At 45.0% G+C, this 27,013-nt stretch overlaps 1 protein-coding gene across 7 annotated transcripts in view; it reads left to right on the top strand.

Moving 5' to 3' along the window:
• The window catches only part of LOC119963117 (AF4/FMR2 family member 1-like), a 210,477-nt gene that overhangs the window by 85,947 nt on the left and 97,517 nt on the right, over nucleotides 1-27,013 (top strand). For all 7 annotated transcript variants that reach the window (XM_038791729.1, XM_038791733.1, XM_038791728.1 and 4 more), the window contains exon 4: nucleotides 26,262-26,306. In XM_038791729.1, coding sequence (XP_038647657.1) covers nucleotides 26,262-26,306 — 45 coding nt within the window. The remainder of the gene's footprint in view (nucleotides 1-26,261; nucleotides 26,307-27,013) is intronic.

Below are 27,013 nucleotides of genomic sequence, written 5' to 3'. Positions count from 1 at the left end.
ATGAATAGCCCGCAGCTCTCCATGGGTTTGTTGTATCAGCTACTGTGGAGTACTGCAGGAATGTGTGAGAACTATTTTAGTATCTGCTGGAAGGAGTTAGCATGCAATACACCCTTACTTTAAAATAAGACACTCTTTTAGGGATTAGTGAACCCATCATGTACACAAAATTATGGGGATGCTCTCCAATTTTTATTATTGCATTGTTTGGTTCAGTCCATTTACATGGAATGGATTTTGTCTAGGTCTGCAATTGCCATTAACGGTGTTGTTTGAAATGCATCATCCAATCTGGTATTTATCGCCACCAATGTGGAGTGAAGTAAATTAATTTTTAAATCTGAGAACAGTTTTAAGTGTCAATGTTATATTTTGTGAAATGCACTAATAACCTGGTAAGCGTTCTAATGAATGTCGGTGCAGTGAACTATCAGTTGTAGCTCTATCACCAGGCTCTCATTCGCGAGCAAAGTGATGCACTTTCTTGTAATTTTGATGTGCTCTGAAAGCTCAAGGGCACAGGTGGTGAGACATTTGCAGGGACAGACTTTCAAAATGAAAAAACTTCAGGTAGCCCCAAAGCACTTTCCAACCATTGAATAACTCTTTAGTAGTCGGTCACTGTTATAATGTAGGTAACAAACAGCCAATTTGTGCAAAATACACAATGGTATTTGTACTTCATGACATGCAATTCTTTTCACTAAGTATTTTGAGAGCTCTTTTATGATTTCCTCGACATCTGACATTTTGGGTGGAAGTTTTTTTTTATAAATTTAGATTACCCAATTATTTTTTCCAATTAAGGGGCAATTTAGCGTGGCCAATCCACCTACTCTGCACATTTTTTGGGTTGTGGGGGCGAAACCCACGCAGACACGGGGAGAATGTGCAAACTCCACACGGACAGTGACCCAGAGCCGGGATCGAACCTGGGACCTCAGCGCCGTGAGGCGGTTGCGCTAACCACTAGGCCACCGTGCTGCCCTTCATTTTGGGTGGAAGTTAACCTCCAAGACCATTCTGGTTTCTGTTTTGAGGTGGTGTCTCCAGTATGAGGGAGCATACTCATTAAGCATTATGTCTAGCTGCCTTTGCCTTTGTATCACTCCTCAGCACACAGTTTATCTGTTTTTCCAATGTTTGCATCATTCTGTTTGGACAAGTTTAGACAGACGACAGTATACCCAGCCATTTGATCCACACCCAGATAATATTTGCTTAAAATGTCCTAAATAGTCTGCTCGGAACACAACTGCAAATTACAGTCACTAATACTGAGTAATAGGGCAGACATTTGGACTGCTCTAACCATGCTGATTAATGAGCATAGTTTTGTTTTTATTATGAATCTAAGCAGTGCTATTGCCAGAATTTTGCAGGATGTTATTTATATAAACAAAAACTTGTGCAATTTCACAGCTCAAGGGTCTAAAGTTGTACGAATAAGCATAGTTAAAGGCTGTGCTGGTACAAGAATTTGTAGGACAGGCTGCTTTAAGATGAGACTTTGAAATTGGCTTTGTATATTCCCGGCTTTGCACTTGTACTGGTAAAGCCACTGTATCTGTACTGCAGAGGAGATTTATCAGTGGTAACCATGGTGAAACATGCGTGGTTGTCACTACTAATGATGGTGAAAATATTAGGTCAGATAACCAAAAGCTTGGTGAAAGAGGTAGGTTTTTTTTTAAGTGTCTTTAAAGGAGGAAAGTGAGGTAGAGACATGGAGAGGTTCAGGGAGGCAATTCCAAAACAACTGAAGGTACCAATGGTGGTGTAATTATGATTGGGGATACACGAGAGGTCAGAAGTAGAGAAGCATCGATATCTGAGGATTGTGGGGTTTGAGGAGATTACAGAGATAGGGAGGGATACAGACATGGAGGGATTTGAAAACCAGGATGAGAATTTTGAGACTTGTCATGACTGGGAGCCAATGTAGGTGCACGAGCACGGGGCTGATGGAGGAATGTGATTTTCAGTAGGTGAGACCAGGGCAGCTGAGTCTGCAATGATTTCAAACGGAGGGAATCATTTGGACGACTAGCCAGGTGTTTATTGGAGCAGTTGGCATTAGTGGTAACAAATATATGGGTGAGGGATTCCGCAGTTGAGACGGGAGCGAAGTCTAGCTATGTTATGGAGGTGGTCTTCGAGATGGCACGAATATGGGGTCAGACATTTATCTCCTAATCAAAATATGACATTAAGGTTGCAAACAGACTGGCTTAATCGCAGACTGTTGGCAGGGAGATGGACCAAGTAGTAGTTAGGGACAGAGTTTGGAGCAGTGATTGGAAACAATGACTTCAGATTTCCCAATATTTAATTGGAGGAAATTTCTGCTCATCCAGTACTGGATGTCAGATAAGCAATTTTGCAATAGTGGAAGAGTCGAGGGGGAAGCAGTGGTGAGGTTGACCGTGGTCTCATCTGTGTACGTGTAAATGTTAATGCCAATCCTTGGGATGGGGTGGATGGGGCGAACCCGTGATGATGCAGGAGCAGCGAGAGGAGCCATTGCAAATGATTCCTTGGCTAGGATTAGATAAAAATGAAACAATGTGAGAACAATCCCACCCAGCTGGATGACAGTGGAGAGGTGTTGGAGGAGGATGGTGTATTTAACTGCGTCAAAGGGTCACGAAGGAAGAGGAGGGCAAGTTTATTTTTGTCACCGTCACATAGGATGTTATTTGTGATTTGATGGCTATTTCAGTACTGCGGCAGGGGTAGAAACCATGCCTCCGTTTTGTGTGGGAGACTTTTAGTGGAAACAGGATAAATCTGAGACATTGGGTGTGATTTAACAGAAGCATTTCTAAGTTCATTTTGGACAGTGCCCTCTGTCCCCGCAGGAGAAGATGGCCCATAATAAGCAGGAAAGGGCCAAGACAGGAGACTGAGTACCAGCGATCCAATTTCTCGCTCTGTTACGACACCCTGGGCTAGTGCGTGGTCAATTCCAGCCCCACATGCCAATAACCAATAATTCTTATTGAAAAAGATACCCAATGTCTTTGGATCTTGGCTACTCAATAATTACAGTCATCAGGTTTGTAAATGAAATCTAAATTTTTGTTTATTTATACCAAGAATTTTAATGTAATATGTGGCAAATACAACTGGTTAACTATTAGCTGATACCCAATTCCCACTTTAACTTCCCCCCACCACCCTTATATATTACACAAACACACATGACAAATAGAGGTGGAAAGGGGTTAAAATCATGTGAAGAAAAAGTCTTTATTTCAGATGATGATGATTCTTAGTGGTTTGCATTGGTGGTTCAGTGGTAGAATTCTCACCTGCCACGAGGGAGGCCAGAGTTCGATTCTCGGCTAAAGTAAGGCAACTCTTTTATGGGCGTGACGGTAATGCAGTGGTTAGCACTGTTGCTTCACAGCTCCAGGGCCCCAGATTCGATTCCTGGCTTGGATCACTGTCTGTGCTGAGTCTGCACGTTCTCCCCGTGTCTGTGTGGGTTGCCTCCGGGTGCTCCGGTTTCCTTCCACAGTCCAAAGATGTGCAGGTTGAGTGGATTGGCCATGATAAATTGCCCTTGGTGTCCAAAAAGGTTAGGTGGGTTTACTGGGTTACGAGGATGGGTGAATGTGTGGGCATAAATGGGGTGCTCTTTCCAAGGGCTGGTGCAGACCCGAATGGCTGCCTCCTGCACTGTAAATTCTGTACACCTTTTCATAGCAAGCTTGCAGATTAAAGTATTTGGTTTACAGCTGTAAAATCTGTGTAGATTCATTTGTTCAGGTTCTCTGTTGTTTAGAAATGCATTACTCTCAAGCTTTCCCTGGAGAGGCATTTATTTCTATTCAAACTTTGCTTTCACTTCAATGTTTGCATTCAGACCTCTGTAGTTTTAGGAAAACAACAATCGCAGACCTTCTGGAGGGAGATAGTACCCAGAGCAGGGTCTCCGGACTTCGCTTGCACAGCCTCTAATGTTTCTCCTGTAAATGGAGTCATCCAGGTTCTCCTCCAGCTTTTCTGGAGAAAAACTGAGAGGTTCTTGCCTTTCTGCTGCCAGGAGTCAAACTGAAAACTTGGGGCTCTGAAAAGCATTCCAGTGGAATAATATCCAATCACCACCTGTTACCGGGCAGAGCTCAACATTTTAGGCAATTCATTGGCCACCGGCCAATCAATTAAACTGAGTCCCAACCCACCTCTCTCTCTTTGGGTGCCAGCAAGTCTGCAATACAGCCTACTGGCGGCTTCTGTTGGAATTAAAGATACCGGCCACTTGACTTAAGACGGATTAACCATCCATGGATCAAAAATATAAGAAAGGAGCAATAAGGGATTAAACAACAAGGTCCCTAAGAACCCCCTAATGAGGAATGGGACCTGGAGATCATGCGGTTGTCCGAGGACACAGCAGTCATTGACAGCAAGGCCGTTGTGCCCCGCAGAGGTGAGGATACACTGCCCCTTCACTCAGCTGACCTGTCTGAGTTGTCATGTCAGACAAAATAACCCTACCCTCTCACTGACCACATGTCCTTTTTCGCAGGATCCCCGTTGGATGGGGTCAGGTCATCCATAGTCGTCACCCCTGCACCCAAGAGACCACCTCAGAGAAGGGCTCTGAGGGGACCACCATCGAGGTGTCACAGCTAACATCCCCACCTTCTACCAATGTAGATACACACACCTCAGTGGATGACATTAGTGGACAGGCTTCTAGGGCACAATCTGGTGAGCACCACACAGTTGCTGACGCACATCCGGTGGAGGCAAGAACGTCCAAGTGAGTCAGCAGTCAGAGGTCTGCTGGATCCCAAGACTCGGCTGAGTCCCAGTCAGATGCTGAGTCTCTGGACAAGGTTATCCTAGAGCTGATGCAGATGAATGGACAGGGCTGTGAGATTCAGGGGGGATGTCAGTGATATTCCCGAGAGTGCACAGCCGATTGGAGGAGTCCCAAAGGTTTCAGGCGCAGGAGATGATGCAGAAAATGTATGGCACTGAGGTCAACTAGGGTGCGCCTGCAGTGGAAAACCTGCAGCATGAGGTCAACATTTGGAGTGGCGGTGACCAAGGCATGGCTCAGTCTGTGATGTCACCCACTGAGGTGCAGCAGTGTGTCTGTGCTAGTGGAAGGTGGGGGCGATAGCTGTGACGCCTCAATGGTGGTCTCCTCGGAGACCTGTTCCGAGGTGGTCTCTTGGGTGGCAGGGGGGTGAAAACATGTCCTATACGCAGGTGGACATTGCTGGGGCACTGCAGAATGTGGCCAGTCACTGACGAGTATTACTGAGGACGTCAACCCCATGCTGCAGACAATGGGGAGCTGCCATGACGAGCAAAGCCAGGTGACTTGGAGGTCTCTAGAACTCACTCCAGCTGCCCCTCCATCCAATAGAGTCCCCCGGGGCCCTACGGGCGGCATTAGGGCAGTAGTAAGCCCTGGAGGCCAACCCTGGCCTGCCATTAAGGAGATGATGGCGGTCTCCAGTTCTTTGGAATCCCCCCCTCCTGACACAAGCGCATCTCAAGGGCAGTGGGCAGAACAAGGTGGCACGGTGATACTAGTGACACTGCCAAGTCGGGCACGGCCCTCTGGCTCCAAGCCTTTGGGTGCTGAGAGCAGCAGGCCGCCTCTAACTCAGGTGTGCACTATGTGGGTAGCTAGGCAAAATGGAAATGTCCAATGTTTATGATTAAAACACCTAGGGCAGCACAGTGGTTAGCATTGCTGCCTACGGCGCTGAGGACCCAGGTTCGAATCCCGGCCCTGGATCACTGTCCATGTGGAGTTTGCACATGTCTGCTTGGGCTTCACCCCCGCAACCCAAAAGATGTGCAGGGTAGGTGGATTGGCCACGCTAAATTGCCCCTTAATTGGAAAAAATAATTGGGCACTCTAAAAAAAATTTTAAAAACATGTTACACCTGATGCATGTGCGTTAATGTTCTGTCACGTTAATCTTCACAGCGGGCCTGCCTGCACCTCACCTCCTTGTAGCCCTCTGCGCTGCCTGCTTTCCCTGGGCCCAGTGGTCCACGATCAAATGCCCCCAATGCAGACCCCCATTCAGAGGATAGGTGTGAGTGTGCTGTCAGCAGAAAGACTGGAGTCTTGGCATAAACAGAGGAGCATCAGAGCTTATCTCAGTGAATGATCATCACTCTTCTGCCTTGTACATTGACCCACTGACAGTGCCGAGAGGCCCATCATCCCTGTGGTGATGTTACACAGACCCTGGGATGGTGGAAGAGGATAGTCGGGGAGAGGAGATGGTTGGGGGGGGGGGGGGGGGGGGGGGGGTCATGGAGGGGAAGGAGGTATTGCTGGTGTGGGGGAACTTTCCTTCTCTCGGGCTAGGCCGCATGTCCCTCCACCTCATCCTTCAGCAGGTCACCCCACTGCTGTGTCAGGTTGTGGAGGGCACAGCAGACCACCACAAAGTTGGTGACCCTCTGGTGGGTGTACTGCAGTGGACCACCAGAGCGGTCCCAGCAGTCCAATGCACTGTTCAATGACAGCATAGGTGGCAACATTGGCCTCGTTATATCGGGTCTCCGCCTCAATCTCCGGCCTCCGCACTGGCGTCATTAACCAGGACCTCAGCGGGTACAACCTTACTCCCCTATCCCCCAAGAGCCAACCTGTCATTTTGGGGTGGTCCTCAAAGACACCGGGGATCTCGGAGTGTCCCAGGAGGTAGCTGTCATGCATGATCCCTGGGAAGCGCACGATCCAGAGGCAGTGGTCACACCCACAAGTTGAACATTCAGGGAGTGGAACCCTTTCTGTTAATGGAGCATTCCCTGATGCCCCGATGTGCGCAAGGCCACATGCATGCCATCAGCTACTCCCTGGATCGAGGGCATCTCGGTGATGGTGGAGAATGGGGATCTTGGTGGGCTTGGTCTGGCTCAAAGTTAATACAGTCTGCTTCTCGGGCATACTGGGCATCCATGACCTCATGGATGCACTTGTGGGCTGTAGCTTGTGATATGCTGCACAAGTCCCCCCTCAAGCCCTGGAATGAACCGGTTGTGTAGATGTTCAGGGCTGCAATGACATTCACGGGCACCGTGAGCGGGTGTTCTCCTCCTGCATGCGGTGCCATGTCCACAAGGTGTCTCACTGACTCTTTGTTGAGATGGAGTCTCCTGTAGCACAAAGATGGCTGTGCACTTTGGGCCGCTGCTAGCGTCCCCTCTGGATTCCTCCTCGGCCTGATGGGAAGCTGGGTCTTTAGGCTGTCTGGAGGCCTCCTGCACAGAGGGTGAAGCCTCTAGCCAGCGTCGCAGCTGCTGCTGCTTTTTCTTGGATCTGGATATTTGGGTTGCCACCAGCAACGCGAGGGCAGTCTCTGCGGGACCAACAACACCGGCCATATTGTTATATCTGTAAAGTATTGGGGAAGGAGCGAGACCGACAATCAGTTGGGGGCTTCACCCAGAACTGTGCCCAGGGTGCCTTCCCTTGATCCACATGTGTCCCCCTTGGCTGTGAGATATCCCCAGTGCTGAAGCCCAGCTCTTGTGTTTGATTGTTGGCTGCTGCCCCTATCGTGCTGCCGTTTCTAGAGGTCGGGCAAACCGTTCAAGCTTCAAAGTTTGATTGAAATGCAATACAATAATCATCATTTGAGACATGGCATGCGTACCCATGAGAAGCCATTTGAGAACTATGAAGTGCTCCCACAACTAACAAAGCCAATTCCTGATTAGCAAAGCCTTCAGCTCTGAAGCTAGAGGCTGTTCACAGTCAAAATGAGGTAAATGACAATCAGCATATAACCAAAAACTGGGCTTTGATGGAAGTGTTTTGGTAGGGCAGACAGGCTGCAGCTGTCATCGCCCCTGTTATGGGTCTCCACAAAATTAAAGGATGGCTTGAAGGCTTCACAGATGGGAAAAAAAAAACCCCACCCATCTCCTCTGGTCCACAGGTGGCCCCTGACCTGAAACACTTCAGCCCCCCCGACCATCCCAACCTCCTTGAGCTACATACGGGAGAATGGAAATGGCTACTCGCCTCAATTCCCCTCAGCTGCCATTGCGCCAGCTTAAGTTTTTTAAAAAGTAGCACTAAACAATGCCCACGTGATTTCTTGCTGGGGAACCGGTTAATTCCCGGGAGGCTGCTGCATTTGACTTTGGTCTTGCGAATGTGATGGAAATTAATGCAAATGAGAGTTAATGATATGCTTGCCGTATTTCGGTGTGATCTGGAACTCGCCATCGGGAGCGGGCCGGACACAAATCTCTATTTTGGCCTTTCCTGCGATTTAACTGGCGCGCCCATTTCTTTCAGAAAGTCAGTGAAGTAGAAAAAGCTAAATGGCATGGTTTTCAATCAGTTTTCATGACAAATGGAGGGAATGATGCTTAGTTCTTCAGCCTCATTTTCTGCAAATAGAATATTATTGTAAAAACAAGTTCGCACTGTCCCTGGTCACTTGACAGTGACTACGAAAGTTGATATGCTTTGGTTTTTTATCTAGAATAATTTATAGTGGCAGTAATCTGACACCATCACATCACGCAGTCAATTAAGTGACTGCACCTGCAAAGACCAGTTGCCAACAAGCAATTTGGTGATTTTAGAAATATGTAATTTGAGCTGCAAAGGTATTGGCTTTATGGGCAAAGGCAACCACTCCCATTTAAATGCACACATCAAAGAGGCAGAAACCAGTCCTGTTTTATTCACTCACTTTCCGGATGTGGGTGTTACCGGTAATTTATTGCCCAGCTCTAGTTGCCCTGAGAGGCTTGGGGTGGGCTGCTTTTTTTTTTCAATCAGAACTAACTGGCTGTGCGATGCACTTATGTGCCTTTTTGGGACGCTTCAGTAGTCATAGAATTAAGAGAATGCACCAGAAAACTGACGGGCCATACGGCCCAACCGAACTGTGCTAATGTTCATGCTCCATTTGAGCCGATGAGAGCTCAATGCTGCTATTGCCTGTAGAAGATTTCGCTCTTCGCTAAAACATTGGCAACATGGGGAGACTTATCTGATGTTAACCACAACTGAAGCGACTCCCACCACTAAGCGCTTGGAGGCAAAGAAAATGGATACAGGGGTTGTTTCTAGAAATTTTGGTCACCTGGTGACTTGTGCTATCTTAAAAATCTTAAAAATTGCAGGATTAACAATTTCGAGGCTTTAAATTTTAATTTTGACATGCATGTTAGAATACTTGTGTAAAGTATTCACCCCAAAGCACACCGGTGTAGATGATAGATTAAAGCTATTTATCTTTGCAGCTAATTCTCCTCGTGTTTGCGTGGGTCTCACCCCCACAACCCAAAGATGTGGAGGGTAGGTGGATTGGCCAAGCTAAATTGCCCCTGAATTGGAAAACTTAATTGGGTTCTCTAAATTTATTTAAAAAAATCTTTGCAACTAAAACTCCTATGAGGGAGAAGAAAAGCCTGAAAGAAGGGTGGAGACAAAAGTACTGTAAATGAACATTTCTCCGGTATTGCAACTTCAAAACTAACTTTGTAAAATGAATTCAATGAAACCAATTGACAACTTGAAGAAAACTGTTCAGCAGTTGACCATGGTTGGGTAAAAAGGCAGATGTCTTGCCAGATGTTGTTTCACTGGCTAAGACCTTGTTGGAGGTAGGCAACAATTGCTAGGCAACCTTTGCTAGATAGAACATTTTCATCAGGCAACCTGCCTGGAAGCAACACACAGCTTCTCGTAGGAGTACATCAGGAGGGATTTCGAAGCCTTTTCTGCTTGGGTTACCATTGTGGCAACAAATACAAAGTACTCAACCTGCCGATATTGGTTAAAAACTGACCAGGGCTGAACAAAAGGAGCAGGAAATTACTTGGCTATATGAGTGGACCATCAGGCATGTTTCTCTGGGTATGTTTTATTGTGGAAATGCACCTCTTATCTGCAATAAACCTTTCCTCCAAGTGGCCGTGTTTTTACAGCATCTTATTCTGGGGTGTATGTGAATTGTCTTAATGCTTTATTTAGTGTATTATGCTTGCCATTTATATTGTAGTTCGCAAAACATTATTCAAAGTGTAACTTTGATATTCATATCCATTGTCTAATGCTGCAGGGTTTTCAGTGCAATACAAAACTAACATGTTGTGGAAATGCAAAGATTACTGAAGCAGAGTTCAGATGTATAGTTCCCTTTTCAGACCTTTTTATGCACAGGCACAACCCAAATGTATTCACTCTTTCCAACAGAACTAAGACCAAAAGTGCTGGAAATGCATATCCTTCAGCAGCAGTGAAGAGAAAAGGGTGATTCATGTTTTTTTTAAAAGTACATTTTAGGGGTCTACCATTTTCGGTGCATATTTTGTACTTGTTCAGATGTGGGCACCGCCAGCTAGGCCTGAATTTATTGCCTATTAATTGCCTTTGAGAAGGTGACGGTGAGCCACATGGGACTACTTGAGTCCTTGTAGATACACCCACAGTACTGCTGTGGAGAAAGTTCCAGAATTTTGACCCAACAGCAGTGAAAGAACGGTGATATGGTTCCAAGCTAGGATAGTGTGTGGCTTGGAATGGAACTTGCAGGTGGTGCTGTTTCCTTGCCTCAGCTGTCCTTGTTCCTATAGGCAGTAAATTTTGCTTGTTTGGAAGGTGTTGTCAAAGGACCCGTGGTGAGTTCCTGCAGTTGGTTTTTTATATGGTGTGGTGCACACTGCTGCTATTGTGAATCGGTGGTAATGAGAGCGAATGTTTAAGGTTGTGGATGGGGTACTGATCAAGCAGGCCGCTTTGTCCTGGATAATGTTGAGCCTCTCGAGTGTTGTTTGGGGTGCACACATCCAGGCAAGTAGCGAGTATTGCATCACATTCAATCCTTGTAGATGGTGGACAATCTTTGGGGAATGAAACTAACTATTTGCCAAAGAATTCCCAGCCCCTGACCCCTTGCTATAGTTTTCATATGACTTGTCCAGTTCAGCTTCTAGTCAGTGGTAACTCGCAGGATGTTGATGTAGGAGATTCAGCTCTATTGAATGCCATTGAATGTCATGAAGTGATGGTGACATTCTCAGTTGTTGGAGATGCACGGTGCAAATGTCACACATTTTGCCCTAAATCAGTTTCCTATTGACGCAAATTTGTATATTTTACTGCAACTTGTTTAAACAAACTTGCCCACAATTTAATTGTTATAACTTAGCATGGTTAGTTGGTAAAAGTCACCACAAAAAAAATTCAGTTTCCAAATGAAATTCCCCAGCAGGAGTGGGCCGATTTTCACTGTGATTATCCTGTATATAGCCCTAGTCATTTGGAGCATTGTCTTTTTATGAAAGGGATGCTAACATTTTCTGTACCTCTTGTTATGCCAGTTACTGAACAGGATATGAAATCAAGGCTGTGGGTCACAGTGTACCTCATTTATGCTGCAGAATTGCACAGAGTGCTGAGAGTAAATAGAGCCAACAATGCAACATTTATCTTTTTGTGGGAACTTGTGATTCAGAAGGGATTTGGCCCATTTTGGCTGTGCTGGCTCTCTGAAAGGGCAGCCACACTTTTTTTTGCCCATAACTTTAAAGTCCTCACCCTCCCTGTCTTAACTCCTTTTCATTATTTGAGTACAGTAAGAAGTCTTAGAACACCAGGTTAAAGTCCTACAGGTTTGTTTCAAACACTAGCTTTCGGAGCACTGCTCCTTCCTCAGGTGAATGCGCCTGAGGAAGGAGCAGTGCTCCGAAAGCCAGTGTTTGAAACAAACCTGTTGGCCTTTAACCTGGTGTTGTAAGGCTTCTTACTGTGCTCACCCCAGTCGAATGCCGGTATCTCCACATCATTATTTGTGGAATCAGCTTCCCACCACTTTATAAACTGAAGCCTTCCACATCACAACAATTCTGGATAGAAAACAATTCTTCTCAACTCCCCTCTGAATTTCTTGCCTATCAGTTTTAAAACCTACAACCTTTGCTTAGTGACCTGCCCATCAGACGGAATACCTTTTCCCTACATATCAAAACCTCTCCAATTGAAAACATTATTTGGACACCTCTTAACCGCCTCTTCTCCAAGGAGAACGGTCTTAATTTTTCCAAGCCTTCCAAAATTCCTCAACCCTGGCATCATCCCAGTCAACCTTCCTTGCGCCCTTTCTGAGCCTTTGTATTCTTCTTGTATTATAGTGCCCTGATTAGGTAGATAACCAGTGATTTGCAGACTTCAAAACATGATCTTGTATTTTATTCTTCTATTTATCAACCCAAATAACCTGTGTGCGCTTTGAACCAGATTATACCAGCTCACCATGCCATCTTTATAAAAAATAAGTTGAGTGCTCAATAATTTTTTTTTAATTAAGGGGCAATTTAGCGTGGCCAGTCCACCTAACCTGCACATCTTTGGGTTGTGGGGGTGAGACACATGCAGACACGGGGAGAATGTGCAAGCTCTACACGGACAGTGACCCAGGGCTGGGATCGAACCTGGGACCTCTGCGTCATAGGCAGCAGTGCTAACCACTGCACCACTGTGCCCCTCTGACACCTTTTAATGACTTGTTTTTGGACACCAAGACCTCACTTGATCATTCACACTTTTCAGATTGTGCTATTCGTTGTATATTTCTACTGTTGATACTGTCAGCATCTCTTGCTGGGTGAATGATGCAGCATTTCAGTCATTGGATCTGCTGCTTACTGCCCAAGTGGGCTTTCTCTGATCAACCCGTGAAGACTCAATGGGCTGAATAGCCTCCTTCTGTAATTGTGTTATGCCCAGTGACCAGAAATTAAACCTCAAATTTCAGATTACAAGCTACTATGTGGACATTGTTTACAATGATCTGTACTTGTATAGCACCTTTAGCCAAATAAAATGTCCCACGGTGTTTCACAGGAGCATTATAAACCAAATTGGACACAGATGTGTCTGGTGATATTGGAGAAAAGGGCCAAAAGAGGTAGGTTTTAAGGGGAGTCTTAAAGGAGGAACGAGAGAGGTGTAAGGATGGAATTCCAGAACTCCAGAACCTGGGGCCTAGTCAGTCGAAGGCACGACATCATTGATGGACAGACTTAAATCAGGAGTGCTGATGAAGTCAGAATTAGAGTGCGGATAGCTTGGAAGGTTGTGAGACTGGAGAAGATTACAGAGATTGGGAGAGATTAGAAAACTATTAAATTATTGCAATCTCAGACCAGACCCCAAGTGTGGCTAGGACACTGGACAGAAACCCCATTTATTTTATTTTAAGACTGAGGAAAGGGTGTGTTTTCACTCAAAATAAGGATATGATGTATGAAAACAAAGCTTCTTACTAACACAGTATTAAAATGCCTTTAATATCACACAAGAAAAATAGCTCACAATTACCCCTTAAACAATGTTAATTAATACAGTGACACAATAACCCATAACTGCTGTCTTCATTCCCACTCAAACAACAAAAGCATCTCTGCTCTCAATTCACTTTCAAATATAGTTATCATTCCGGCATATTTGATGTACATGAGATGTTCTTAGGATACTCTACTTTGAGAAAGAAACATCTTCACTACTTTAAAGAAAGAGATCTGACCCTGTCAGAACAATTCAGGATCTGTAGCTGAAGTCTTCAGAAATTCTGGCTGTATTTCTTCAGAAGCTGCTTCTCGCTTGTTTCAGTTCACCTACTAATCACACTTCTGAACTGCTTGGAAAGAAACTGCTAATCTGTCTACAGACCCGTCTTTAACTGAACTGCAGTAAGAGCAGATGCTTGACTTCCCAATCTAATACTCAAAGAAACTGCTTTTCTGCAAAATGCCTGATGCGTTCGCTCCTGCCATTAATTACATCATATTACCAAGCACACAATGTATTAACTCCATAGGTAACCCCCTTAATCCAAACAAAACTGGGGGACACGGCACAGTGGTTAGCATTATTGCCTCACAGCGCCAGAGACACGGGTTCGATTTAGGTGACTGTCTGTGTGGAGTTTGCACATTCTCCCTGTGTCTGCGTGACTTTCCTCTGGTTGCTCCGGTTTCCTTTCACAGTCCAAAGATGTGCAGGTTAGGTGGTTTGAACATACTAAATTGCCTGTAAGTGTCCAAAGGCTAGGTTGGGTTACGGGGTTAGGGTGGGGGAGTGGGCCTGGGTAGGGTGCTCTTTCGAGGGCCAGTGCAGACTCAAAGAACTGAATAGCCTCCTTCTGCACTGTAGGGATTCTATGAAATCTCCATTTGCCCAAACCTTTACGACGTCTTAATTGCACCGCTGGCTCCCAAAACCTTTCAAACCAGGAGTCTTCAAAAGCACTACCACATCAGTCATATGCGCACTAACCCAGGCTTTTAACCTTACTGTACCAAATATATATAAATATCTGGAAATTCCTACATTCCTCAAAATAAAAACAAGTAAGTGCTCTGGATAAATTCAGCAGGTCTGGCAGCATTTGTGGAGAGAGACTAAACTGATGTTTAGTCCAGATGATCTCCTACAGATGAAAGGTTTAAAGTTGATGTGTCACTAGACTGGGAACCAGTGCAGGTCAGCAAGAAATGTGTGTGTGTGTGTGGGGGGGGGGGGGGGGGGGGGGGGGGGGGGGTTGCTGGATGATTGGACTTGGTGTGATTAATTGGCAAATTTACAAAGGGTAGCATGTGGGAGGACCGCCAGGTGTGTTGAAATAGTCAAGTAGAGACTTGAGGGTTTCAACTGCAGGTGGGCTGAGGTAGGAGCCAGAGTCCAAATGACGTGGAAATGAAAATGGCCAATCATTGTGATGCTGTGAACATGTCGTTGAGAGATCAAGTATTGCAGTTGTCTGGGCGAGGGGATAGAATCGGGGCTAGAGAAAGGAGTTTATAGCAGGGCCTGAAGCCAATGGCTTCGCTCTTCCTAATATTTAATTGGAATAACATTCTGCTCATCCGATACTGGATGTCAAATAAACGGTCAATATAAATTTGGTACGCCGGTGCACTGAAGATATTTTTCAAAACCAGCGCTTGAGGGAGTCTCTCCTTCTGTTTAGAACAAGGAACAAAGAAAAATACAGCACAGGATCAGGCCCCTCGGCCCTCCAAGCCTGTGCCGACCATGCTGCCCGTCTAAACTAAAATCTTCTACACTTCCTGTGTCCGTATCCCTCTATTCCCGTCTTATTCATGTATTTGTCAAGATGCCCCTTAAATGTCACTATCGTCCCTGCTTCCACCACCTCCTCCAGCAGCAAGTTCCAGGCACCCACTAACCTCTGGGGGGGTAAAAAAAAACTTGCCTCGTACATCTCCTGTAAACCTTTCCCCTCGCACCTTAAAACCCATGCCCCTAGTAATTGACCCCTCTACCCTGGGGCAAAAGCCTCTGACTATCCACTCAGTCTATGCCCCTCATAATTTTGTAGACCTCCTATCAGATCGCCCTCAACCTCCGTCGTTCCAGTGAGAGCAAACAGAGTTTATTCAACCGCTCCTCATAGCTAATGCCCTCCATACCAGGCAACATCCTGATAAACCTCTTCTGCACCCTCTCTAAAGCCTCCACATCCTTCTGGTAGTGTGGCGACCAGAATTGAACACTATTTTGTGTGGGGAAAATACAATCCATTTAACATCCTCCTTTTAAAAGTTAGCACAATTCCATGTAATTAAATTATATTTAATTAATCACTTATTTTGATTCTACCCGACACTTCGAACATTCTCCAATGTTGGCAGTTCGGTAGGGATGCTGGTTTTACTAATGAAACAGAGAACCGGTGGTTACTGTGACTTGCCATCCTCCTTGCTCCCTCACCCATTCTGTAATTTGCTCCACTCCAGTTAATTCATTTAAGAGTCTACCATCCTATAGTACAAATATTGTAGCTGGCCAATGTGCAGACTTTGTAAAAATGAATGCAAAATGCAATGGATGCTGGAAATCTAAAAAAAAGAACAGATAAATGCTGGACAAATACTAAGCAGGTCTCACAGAATCTGTGGAAAGAGATAATAGCCCTGGTATTAGAATGGGGGGGGGGGGGTTTCAGGGTGGTACAGGAAAAACCCAGCAAGGCTGGCGAGATGGGGGCTCTGCCAATAGGCAGGGCCTGTAGTTCAGTAATAATGACTGTCTGACAGTCAGCCAAATCGATAGCCTCCTGGTCAGCAGGCAGAAGGCCAAACTTGTGACAGGAGGCCGCAGCCAGCTTGTATGGAATCTCCAGGCCACCAGTGGAATGGGCAGGCTTACAATAATATTAATAATCGCTTATTGTGTGGCAGCATGGTGACGCAGTGGGTTAGCCTTGCTGCCTCATGGCGCCGAGGTCCCAGGTTCGATCCTGGCTCTTGGTCACTGTCCGTGTGGAGTTTGCACATTCTCCCCGTGTTTGTGTGGGTTTCGCCCCCACAACCTAAAGATGCGCAGGCTAGGTGGATTGGCCACGCTAAATTGCCCCTTAATTGGAAAAAATAATTGGGCACTCTAAATTTGTTTTTTTTTAATTGCTTATTGTCACAAGTAGGCTTCAATGAAGTTACTGTGAAAAGCCCCTAGTTGCCACATTCTGGCGCTTGTTCGGGAATTAAACCCACGCTGCTGGCTTTGTTCTGTATTACAAGCCAGCTTTTAGCACACTGGGAAGAAAAGACACTTGAGATCGCCGTTGGAAAAAAAAAGTGAGAACAAACAACAGTCCAGGGGAGGAGGGTTGGGGGGGGGGGGGGGGGGAAACAGTGAGTCTGAGGACTTGTGAAGTGTGGGGGGAATCACTAGCCTGCAGTCAGCACTAAAAGCAACTGATTGTAAAAACTGGCCCAGGCCAGTCAGTGTTTCCTGCCTCTGGTCTGTTGTCTGACAGTGGACATTTACGGGCCTTCCCCTTGCTCACTGTTAAAATTAAGTTGGCACCGATCATGACTGAAATGTTAATTAGGCCCCTGCCAGTTTCTTTTGCCGAAACCTGATTCGACTTAGTTGAATTCAACACTGAGCAGGCATACGGGTCAAGTTGCTCAATTCTCTTTCACACCCACATTGGCGATCAGGATTAAAATGTAGGCAAATGGCTCAGGTCAATGGCGGTTGAAAGGGACCCTGAGCTGGTGTTTACCAGGTAGAAATCGGGGCGCAGAGGGCTGTACTTTTTACATTCCATTCATCTTCCATCCCATGCATTTAAGTCTGGACAGGTTGAAGCCAATGTCTTTGTCCACACAGGCCAGGCAATGAATCCAGGATCTCGGTAGCACAGTGACTAGCATTGTTGCTTCACAACACCAGGGGCCCGGGCTTGATTCCCTGCTTGGGGTCCCTGTCTCTGCAGAGTCTGCACATTCTCCCCGTGTCTGCGTGGGTCTCCTCCGAGTGCTCTGGTTTCCTCCCACAAGTCCCATATGACATGCTTGTTAGGTGAATTGGATATTCTGAATTCTCCCCCTGTGTACCCGAACAGGCGCTGGAGTGTGGTGACCAGGGGCTTTTCACAGTAACTTAATTGCAGTGTTAATGTAAGCCTACTTGTGAGAATAATAAAGATTATCTGTAACCTGTAAATGTTGGAATGAATACAAAGCCGGACCAGCCAATTTGAATCCCTCTCTTTACTGCAGTAGTTAATTGGTTGTATATAGAACAGTACAGCACAGAACAGGCCCTTCGGCCCTCGCTGTTGTGCCGAACAATGATCACCCTACTCAAACCCACGTATCCACCCTATACCCGTAACCCAACAACCCCCCCCCCCCCCTTAACCTTACTTTTTAGGACACTACGGGCAATTTAGCATGGCCAATCCACCTAACCCGCACATCTTTGGACTGTGGGAGGAAACCGGAGCACCCGGAGGAAACCCACGCACACACGGGGAGGACGTGCAGACTCCGCACAGACAGTGACCCAGCCGGGAATCAAACCTGGGACCCTGGAGCTGTGAAGCATTTATGCTAACCACCATGCTACCGTGCTGCCCGGTATAGTTTTGCTTGGATTCGGGGAGTGCTGAAATATCTAGGCTAGACCTTGATTGAAGACTGAAATAAAAGAACATGCCTGTATCACCGGCACACAGCTCATCCATCTGGAATTTGTTTAGCAGCTCTTCGAATGACAAATGAAACATAACCAGATCCAGTTAGATTACTGTCACCAATAGCATAAAAATTGGTAAAAATAATAAATTCTCATTATTTTTGAGGAGGTGACATAATAGAGGTGCCATCTGTCAGATGAGCCATTGACCCGAGAACCTGCCTAGCATCGTGTGGATGCAGATGATCTTGGGTTACTATTTGATGAAAACTATCTTGTACTTGTTAAGCACCTATATGCAGAAAAATGTTCCAACTCACTTCATTAAAGTACAATCAAATAAGCCAGGGGAGTTATTTTTCTTTCCCAGGCAATATTTATTGACTTCCACATAATTGAAGGGAAAAAAGGTTATCTGACCATTTTATTCATTACAATTTGGAGTACATTATTATGTGAAATTTAGTTTCTGTGACTGCCTACTCCTACTTCAAAAAAGTACTTGATTGTGAAGCACTTTGGTACTTCTTCAAGGTGAAAAAGACATTGGCTAAATACAACTAGTTCTTCTAGCTGCTTTTACCCAGGGCTGCAGTGTGGTTAAAATTGGTCTTTTGTGTCTCTGCAGTAAGAGGAAAATCAGCTGGGGCTTGCAGCTCATGATCCTTATCTAGTATCCCCTCCTATAAAATGACTGTCAGTGTGCATACTTGTCAGATAAAGCCAACTTTAGACTCTTCAAGACTCACTAGAGCATATTGGAGAGTTTAGAAAACAAATTGAGTACTTAATGCCAGTAATAAAGAACTGAAAATTCAATTGTTGTCTATCTCCTGCCCCGTATTTATATTGTCGTCTAAGGCTACTGTTAGTGCTATACTAGTGGCTTAAATTATTAGGCTTGATTTCCATTGTGAATATAGGTTCCAGGCTTTCTTTTCTTTCCAAGATGAAACTATTGCCCACAATGATGAATGACTGCCAAACCACTGAGTTAGCCATTGAGTGGCAGCTGAACTGCAGTCTTTGTTATGGATCGGATCAACTGTGTGTAGATCTGGTCACCTTACATAAGAAAGGATGTAATTGCATTAGAAGCAATTCAAAGAAGGTTCATCGACTGATTCCTGGGGTTAACTTGTCAGATAAGGTTGAACAGGCTGGGCCTATACACATTGGAATTTAGGAGAATGATGGGTCTTGTATGTTTTCATAAAATCACCTGAGGGGACTTGACAAGAGTGAATAATGAGAGGATGTTTCCCCCTGTGGTGGAGTCTAGGATTAGGAGGCACTGTCTAAAAGTTTGGGGTCTCCCATTAAAGACTGAGATGAGGAAAGTTTGCTTCTTAGAAATCATAGAACCCAGGGTGGCATGTGATGCAGTGGTTAGCACTGGGACCTACGTTCGAATCCCGGCCCTGGGTCACTGTCCGTGTGGAGTTTGCACAATCTCCCCATGTCTGCATGGGTTTCACCCCCACAACCTAAAGATGTGTGGGTTAGGTGGATTAGCCACGCTAAATTGTCCCTTAATTGGAGAAAAAATAATTGGGTACTCTAAATTTATAAAGAGAAATCATAGAATCCCAACAGTGCAAAAGGAGGCCATTCAACCAATCGAAACTTCACCGGCCCTTGCTCCGATACCCGACTAGGCCCAATCCCCTGCCCCTATCTCTGTAACCCCACCTAACCTTTGGGCAATATTAGTATGGCCGCGGGTGGCACGATGGCACAGTGGTTAGCACTGCTGCCTACAGTGCCGAGGACCTAGGTTCGGTCCTTGTGGAGTTTGCACATTCTCCCGTGTCTGCATGGGTTTCACCCCCCCCCCCCCCCACACACACACACACACACGCACACACCCACACGCACAAGTTGTGCAGGTTAGGTGGATTGGCCACGTTAAATTGCCCCTTAATTGGAGAAAAATAATTGGGTAATCTAAATTTATATAAAATAATATTAGCAAGGCCAATTCCCCTCACCTGCACATTTTTGGATTGGAGGAAACCAGAGCACCAGGATGAAACCCACGCAGCCACTGGGAGAACACACAGACTCCACACTGACAGTCACCCAACGGCTGAATTGAACCGGGTCCAGGTGCTGTGAGGCAGCAGCGTTAACCACTGTGGTCATAGAGTCATAGATGTTTACAGCATGGAAACTGACCCCTTCGGCCCAGCTTGTCCATGCTGCCCAGTTTCTATCACTAAGCTAGTCCCACTTGCCCACTGTTGGCCCATATCCCTCTATACCCACCCTGCCCACTATCTAACTGTTTTAAAAGAAACAATTGTACCCACCTCTATCATTGCCTCTGGCAGCCCCTTCCAGATGCTCACTACCCTCCGTTTGAAAAGATTTCCCCTCTGGCCTCTTTTGTATCTGACTGAGTCCACAGCCGCCACGCGAGGTTCCCGAACGGCAATAGGTGGTTAGAACAACGCCGTCAGGATCTCGGCCGATTGGGACCGGAGGATCGCTGGGCGGACCCCCCCAGCCGCACGGATTACTCTGCGAACACACCAATTCTCTGGTCCCGGAAAATGGCTGTACCGGCACGAAAGTTGATTCTCCGCCCCCACGCCAAACGTGATTTCGGCGCGGGGCTGCGGAGAATCCAGCCCGTTGACTTTCTACCTATCTAAGCTCCTCATTATTTTATAGACCTCTATAAGATGACCTCTAAGCCTCCTATGCTCCAGGGAAAGAAGTCCCAACCTCTCCTTATAACTCAGACCATCGATTCCTGGTGGCATCCTCGTGAATCTCTTCTGCAATCTTTATGGTTTAACAATATCCTTCTTATAATAGGGTGACCAGACCTGAACACCGTATTCCATGTGTGGTCTTACCAATGTCCTGTAAAACTTAAATTCCTGTGTTCAATATTCTGACCAATAAAACCTTTACCGGCTGAATGCCTTCTTCACCACCTTGCGACTCCACCTCCAGGGAGCTATGAACTTGAACCCCTAGATCTCTTTGTTCTGTAACTCTCCCCAACTCCCTACCATTAACTGAGTAGGTCCTGCCCTGATTTGATCTACCAAAATGCACCACCTCATCCAAATTAAACTCCATCTGTCAATCATCGGCCCACTGGTTCAATTGGTCAAGAACCTGTTGCAATCTTGTATAACCTTCTTCACTATCCACTATGCCACCAATCTTGGTGTCATCTGCAAACTTACTAACCATGCCTCCTACATTCTCTCTCTCTCTCTCTCATATAAATAATATATATATCCCTCAGGGACACCGCTGGTCACAGGCCTCCAATTTGAAAAACAATCCTCCACGACTACCCTCCTACATTCTCATCCAAATCATTTTTATATCCAATCGTCTACCTCACCCTGGATTCTGTGAGATTTAACCTTTTGCCACAGCCTACCATGCGGTACCTTGTCAAATGCCTTGCTAAAGTCCATGTAGACAACGTCAACTGCACTGCCCTCATCTACCTTCTTGGTTACCACTTCAAAAAACTTAATCAAATTTGTGATACATGACTTTCCCCTTACAAAGCCATGCTGATTTTCCCTAATTAGCCCTTGCCTGTCTAAATGTCTGTAGATCCTGTCCCTCAGAATACCTTCTAATAAATTACCCACTACAGAAGTAAGGTTAACCGGTCTGTAGTTCCCAGGCTTATCCCTACAGCCCTTCTTAAACAAGGGCGCAACATTTGCTACCCTCCAGTCTTCAGGCACCTCTCCTGCGGCTGTCGTGATTCAAATATCTCGGCTATGAGGCCGGCAATTTCCTCCCTAGCCTCCCACAATGTCCTGGGATACATTTCATCAGGTCTCGGGGATTTATCTATCTTTATGCACTTTAATACCTCCAGCACCTCCTTCTCTGTAATATGTACACTTCTCAGGACATCACTTTTTATTTCCCCAATTTCCCTAACATTCATGCCTTTCTCAACAGTAAATACTGACGAGAAATATTCATTTAGGACCGCTCGCATCCCTTGTTGATCTTCACATAGATGACTTTGTTTATCCTTAAGAGGCCCTACCCTCTCCCTGGTTACCCTTTTACCCTTTATGTATCTGTAAAACCTCTTTGGATTTTCCTTTGTCTTATCTGCCAAGACAATCTCGCATCCCCTTTTTGCCCTCCTGATTTCTCGCAACTCTACTCCGACAAGCCTGATACTCTTCAAGGGATCCACTTGATCCCAGCTTGCTATGCACGTCATATGCCTCCTTCTTCCTTTTGACCATGGCCTCAATATCCCGGGTCATGCAGGGTTCCCTCCTTCTATCAGTCTTGCCCTTCACTCTAAGAGGAATGTGCTCACCCTGAACCCTAGTTAACTCCTTTTTGAAAGATTCCCACTTACCACCTGTCCCCTTGCCTGTAAACAGGCACACCCTATCAACTTTTGAAAGTTCCCGCCTAATGTCCTCAAAATTGACCTTGCCCCAATTTAGAATTTTAACTTTTGGACCAGAACTATCATTCTCCATATCTATCTTAAAACTAATGGTATTATGATCATTGGTCCCAAAGTGAATCCTCACTAACACATCTGTCACCTGCCCTTCCTTATTCCCCAAAAGGAGGTCAATTTTTGCCCTCTCTCTGGTCGGGCCATCCACATATTGAATTTGGAATTCTTCCTGAATTCACTCAACAAATTTCTCTCCATCCAAACCCCTAGTGATATGGCTGTCCCAGTTAATGTTGGGAAAGTTAAAGTCCCCTACTATTACCACCTTATTCTTCCGGCAGCTATCTGTAATCTCCTTACATATTTGCTTCTCGACTTTCCGCTGACTATTTGGGGGCCTATAATACAGTCCTATCAAAGTGATCTCGCCCTTCTTATTTTTCAGTTCTGCCCATATAGATTCAGTGGGCGAACCCTCGGATATAGCCTCTCTCTGTACTGCCGTGATTCTGACCCTAATCAAAAGCGCAATTCCACCTCCTCTCTTACCTCGTGTTCTATCTTTCCCACAGCATCTGTACCCCCGGAACATTGAGCTGCCAGTCCTGCCCCTCCTTGAGTCATGCTGCACGTGCCATGTTAAATTCTCGTCCCCAGAGTGCCGTAGAGGCTGGGTCACTGAATATATTCAAGGCCGAGTTTTATTACAGTTATCGAGGAGTGAGTTGATCGTTATTGGGGGCAGTCAGGTATGTGGCGATGAGGCCACAATCAGAACAGCGGAACAGGCTTGAGGGCGTAAATGGCCTTCTCATGAACCTAGTTCCTGTGTTCTTTTCAAGCTAGGAGTACTGTATCCAAGAGTAAACAAGACTCCCAGAATCTTCCTATTCTTGCTATGCCATATACTTGTGAATGATGTCATGGTGCTGTTTTTGTGACATTACTCCCAGCAGAGTTTCGTAGCTACTTCGAGGCCATCCCCCAGTGGATTTTCCAGCTGCAGGGTAATTGCTTGCCATTCTTTCCAAATGCTGCTTAATGTCAAAATCCGAACAAGACAACTAGACCTTAAATAAATGTCACAGTATAAAATGACAGTTGGGTATATCCAGAATCAGCTGCCAGATTTTCAGGTAACTGTTACAGTAAATAGTTTAATCAGCCTTGTCCTCTGTCTTCTCTGTCTCTTGATTCTTTTTGTCTTCCGAAAGCCATTTTCACAGACGGTCAGCTTGCATTTTGAAAAGCACAGTCTTGTCTGTTACCGTTCTTGTTTTGCTGAGTGTAGGTAGATATTCCTGAATTGAGTTGGGTAATTGACCAGGTAGTTCTTTTGTATTGTTTACATGTGATCGTTACCTGAAGTAGTTGTTAACGAGTGAGATAGCAAAACTGCTTTCATTTTGTTACTGTAGTCACTAGATAATGTATGCATGGTGAGTAGGAAAATGGAAATCACTAGGTATCCACAGAGCGGTGATTGGTGCTTTTTTAACCTTGCAGTGCTGGCCCAGCAGCAGTGTTGTACAAACATTTTTTTTTACCCCTGGCAAATGCATTTGAGTATTAACAATGTAAACTGCAGCCATGATTGGTCACTGAAACATCACCCATTCGGGTCAGCTGCCTGGCTGTCTTATCACTTGCCATCTCTGAAGCATTTTCAAACATCTGCAATGGTCTTGCGGCCAGAATGGAAGGTGCAATCACTACTGTCAAATATTGCTGCCCATGAGCAGTTTTTCTTTGTTAGCACTGGTGGCGTGGAATTTGCCCTAGAGTATCAACCAGGTGACTCCACAGTTCAGGCACTTGACGAATAGAACTACTTTAGATTGAAGTATTTCTGTATCACACAAACTGAATATAAAAGCAGCATTAGAATGGTGCATAAGAGTGTTCCAGCATGGCTAATGTTCTCCGATCATAAAAAGAAGTGTAGTGGATTGTATTAATGATTTCAAGACCTACCCATTGTGCAGGGCTCTGATACGTTCCTCCAAACACCCAGCCCTTGTCCATTGTTCGTGTTTAGAACTAGGATTTTACTGAAATAATATTTCATGTTTTAATTTTTATTCCCCACAGTTGTCAAAACCACTCCCTGCCACGGCTGTGACTCCCTCATTTATATCATCCATTTGTTTCACCATTTTAAAGACAGGGCACAAATCATTTCTGGTCTTGACGTTCTTTAGGTAAATGGCTATCAATACAATTCTGATGGCCACTTAATCTCCTGCTCCCAACTCTTGGAATTACCTTGACTGTCATTCCCTGGAGCCCCTTCAATGCATTCATGCACAATTTTAATTTAGGTGGTCCAGGATTAATGTTTCTAGTGTGTCTTTACCAATGTGTTTGTTACACAGGGGAAAAAATAACTCATTAGCTTCAGTGCCCTTGAGATGCAGCTAAACTCTGATAAACCTGGTTATTTAGGAAAAGATTGTTCAAAAAATTGACGGGGCTGCTATCAGACAGATGGAAAAACTCTACTATGAGGCTTGTTTACTGTGCAAATTAGAGTAAGAATTGGTAGATAGATTATGCTTAAAATTGGCATCGATATTAAGAAGGTTCTCTCAATGCCTGGGACCTGGGTTCGATTCCTGGCTTGGGTCGCTGTCTGTCTGTGCGCAATCTGCACGTCGTTTTCCCCCCCCCCCCCCCCCCCCCCCCCCCCCCCCGGGTGGGTTTCCTCCGGGCGCTCTGGTTTCTTCCCACTAGTCCCGAAAGACGTGCTTTTTGGGTAAATTGGACATTTGAATTCCCCTCCAGTGTACCTGAACAGGTGCCAGAGTGTGGTGACTAGTGGATTTTCACACTAACTTCATTGCAGTATTAATGTAAGCCCACTTGTGACACGAATAAAGATTATTATTATATTATTATAAATTTCAAGTGCATAATGTATAATCTATAGAACAGCATTTCAGAATGCATGTCTAGGATAGTCTGGTTCTAATGCTCAATTAATTGTAAGATCTTTCATCATTCTTCAGCCTGGTTAATAAATAACTACTTTCCATGTATTGTGGAGAATTGGACACTGGTTTGGAACAAAACTAAGAAATATGACAAAATGACTTTTGTTTTGGCAAAACTTTGTTGCCTAATGTACATAGGGGCATAAACTGGAAGTTAACAGAAATAAAAAGCTTTTGAAGTGCTAGTGAAAAATCTCCACGTAAAGAAGTTGCCCAGTTCAGCATGTTCCTAGCTCACCTCATACAGCTGATTTCTTGCCCCTACATTAATGCTTTAACCCCTGCCAAATGACATAGAATTAATGCTCCTTGGCTAGGTTTTGCTGTTCACAAAAGGAGCGTTGGCTGTTTAACTTGCCACTGGCAATTTAGGAACTGGAGCTTGTGCTAAAGCATCATGATTATCTCTGAAATGATCCACAAACATCTCAAATGTGCGTCTATCTGATGTCACTTAAACAGTATGCGTGGTCAGTTGACAAAACTGAGCCCCCAATCTGCTCCTGAGTATTTAATCAGATTCAAATGAGGTTTGGGCCGTGCCTGATGATTTTACCACGTGGGTGAAATTGAAGGGTAACCCTGAAGATATGAACCATTCCCATCACTTTTCAACTTTATTAAATAAAACTTGGCATTATCTGGTTAAAAAAATTAAGATCAAAAGTTGTTGAGGCTTCCAAGCCACCTGAGGTTGTAATACAATTACTTTGCCCTATTTAACCCATTGGCTTGTGTTCAACTAAAATTATGTTGCTAAAAATGAGTAAATTCAGCACGTTTCAGTGACATTACTTAATTACAAAGGGTTTTATTTTACTGACTACTTTATTGTGAATTTTTTTCCCACTGTTTCACGGAATATTTTTATTTTTTCTTGCAGGAAACATTGTCAAATGAAGCCAATTGCGTGGAAGAAATTCTAAAGGTAACGTCTAACTTGTCACCACACTTTTTGAGCGCTGTATTGGATTTATGTCAGGCTCTTACAGCTGTTACAGATAAGGGGTAACTTGATACTGTACTGACGCACTTTACTTACCAATTACAGAATGAATGCTGTTGTATATATTTTACTCCAGCTCTAGATATTCAGTTAAAAGTTCTCAATAGCAGTAAAGTTCCTGCTAAATTGGCCATCGCAAGTTCTTGTGTGCATTTTTGTATGTCGTGCTGGGCAACATACTCTAAATAAACTAAGTAAAAGTTTCAACAAACCCTTTCAGAAAATAGTTGGCTCTATATTCACTGATGTGAGTTTAACGCGCACTGTACGGTATTATAGTGGCTAGCACTGTTGCTTCACAGCGCCTGGGTCCCAGGTTCGATTCCCGACTTGCTGTGTCTGCACGTTCTCCCCGTCTGCGTGGGCTTCCTCTGGTGCTCCGGTTTCCTCCCACAGGTCCCAAAAGACTTGCTGTTGGGTGAATTGGACTGAATTCTCCCTCTGTGCACCTGAACAGGCACGGAATGTGGCGACTAGGGGCTTTTCACAGTAACTTACTTACAGTGTTAATGTAAGCCTACTTGTGACAATAAAGATTATTAAAAAGGTATCTTTCATAGAATGTTTTAGGACTTGAATTCTATTGATTCAAGGATCTGTTTGTTAAATAACTAGAATGGTAACAAAAT

This window comes from Scyliorhinus canicula, chromosome 3 (assembly GCF_902713615.1).
Source record: "Scyliorhinus canicula chromosome 3, sScyCan1.1, whole genome shotgun sequence".
In the NCBI taxonomy this organism is placed as follows: domain Eukaryota; kingdom Metazoa; phylum Chordata; class Chondrichthyes; order Carcharhiniformes; family Scyliorhinidae; genus Scyliorhinus; species Scyliorhinus canicula.
Note: the sequence above shows the minus strand (reverse complement) of the source record. Positions and strands in the feature narration are given on the sequence as shown.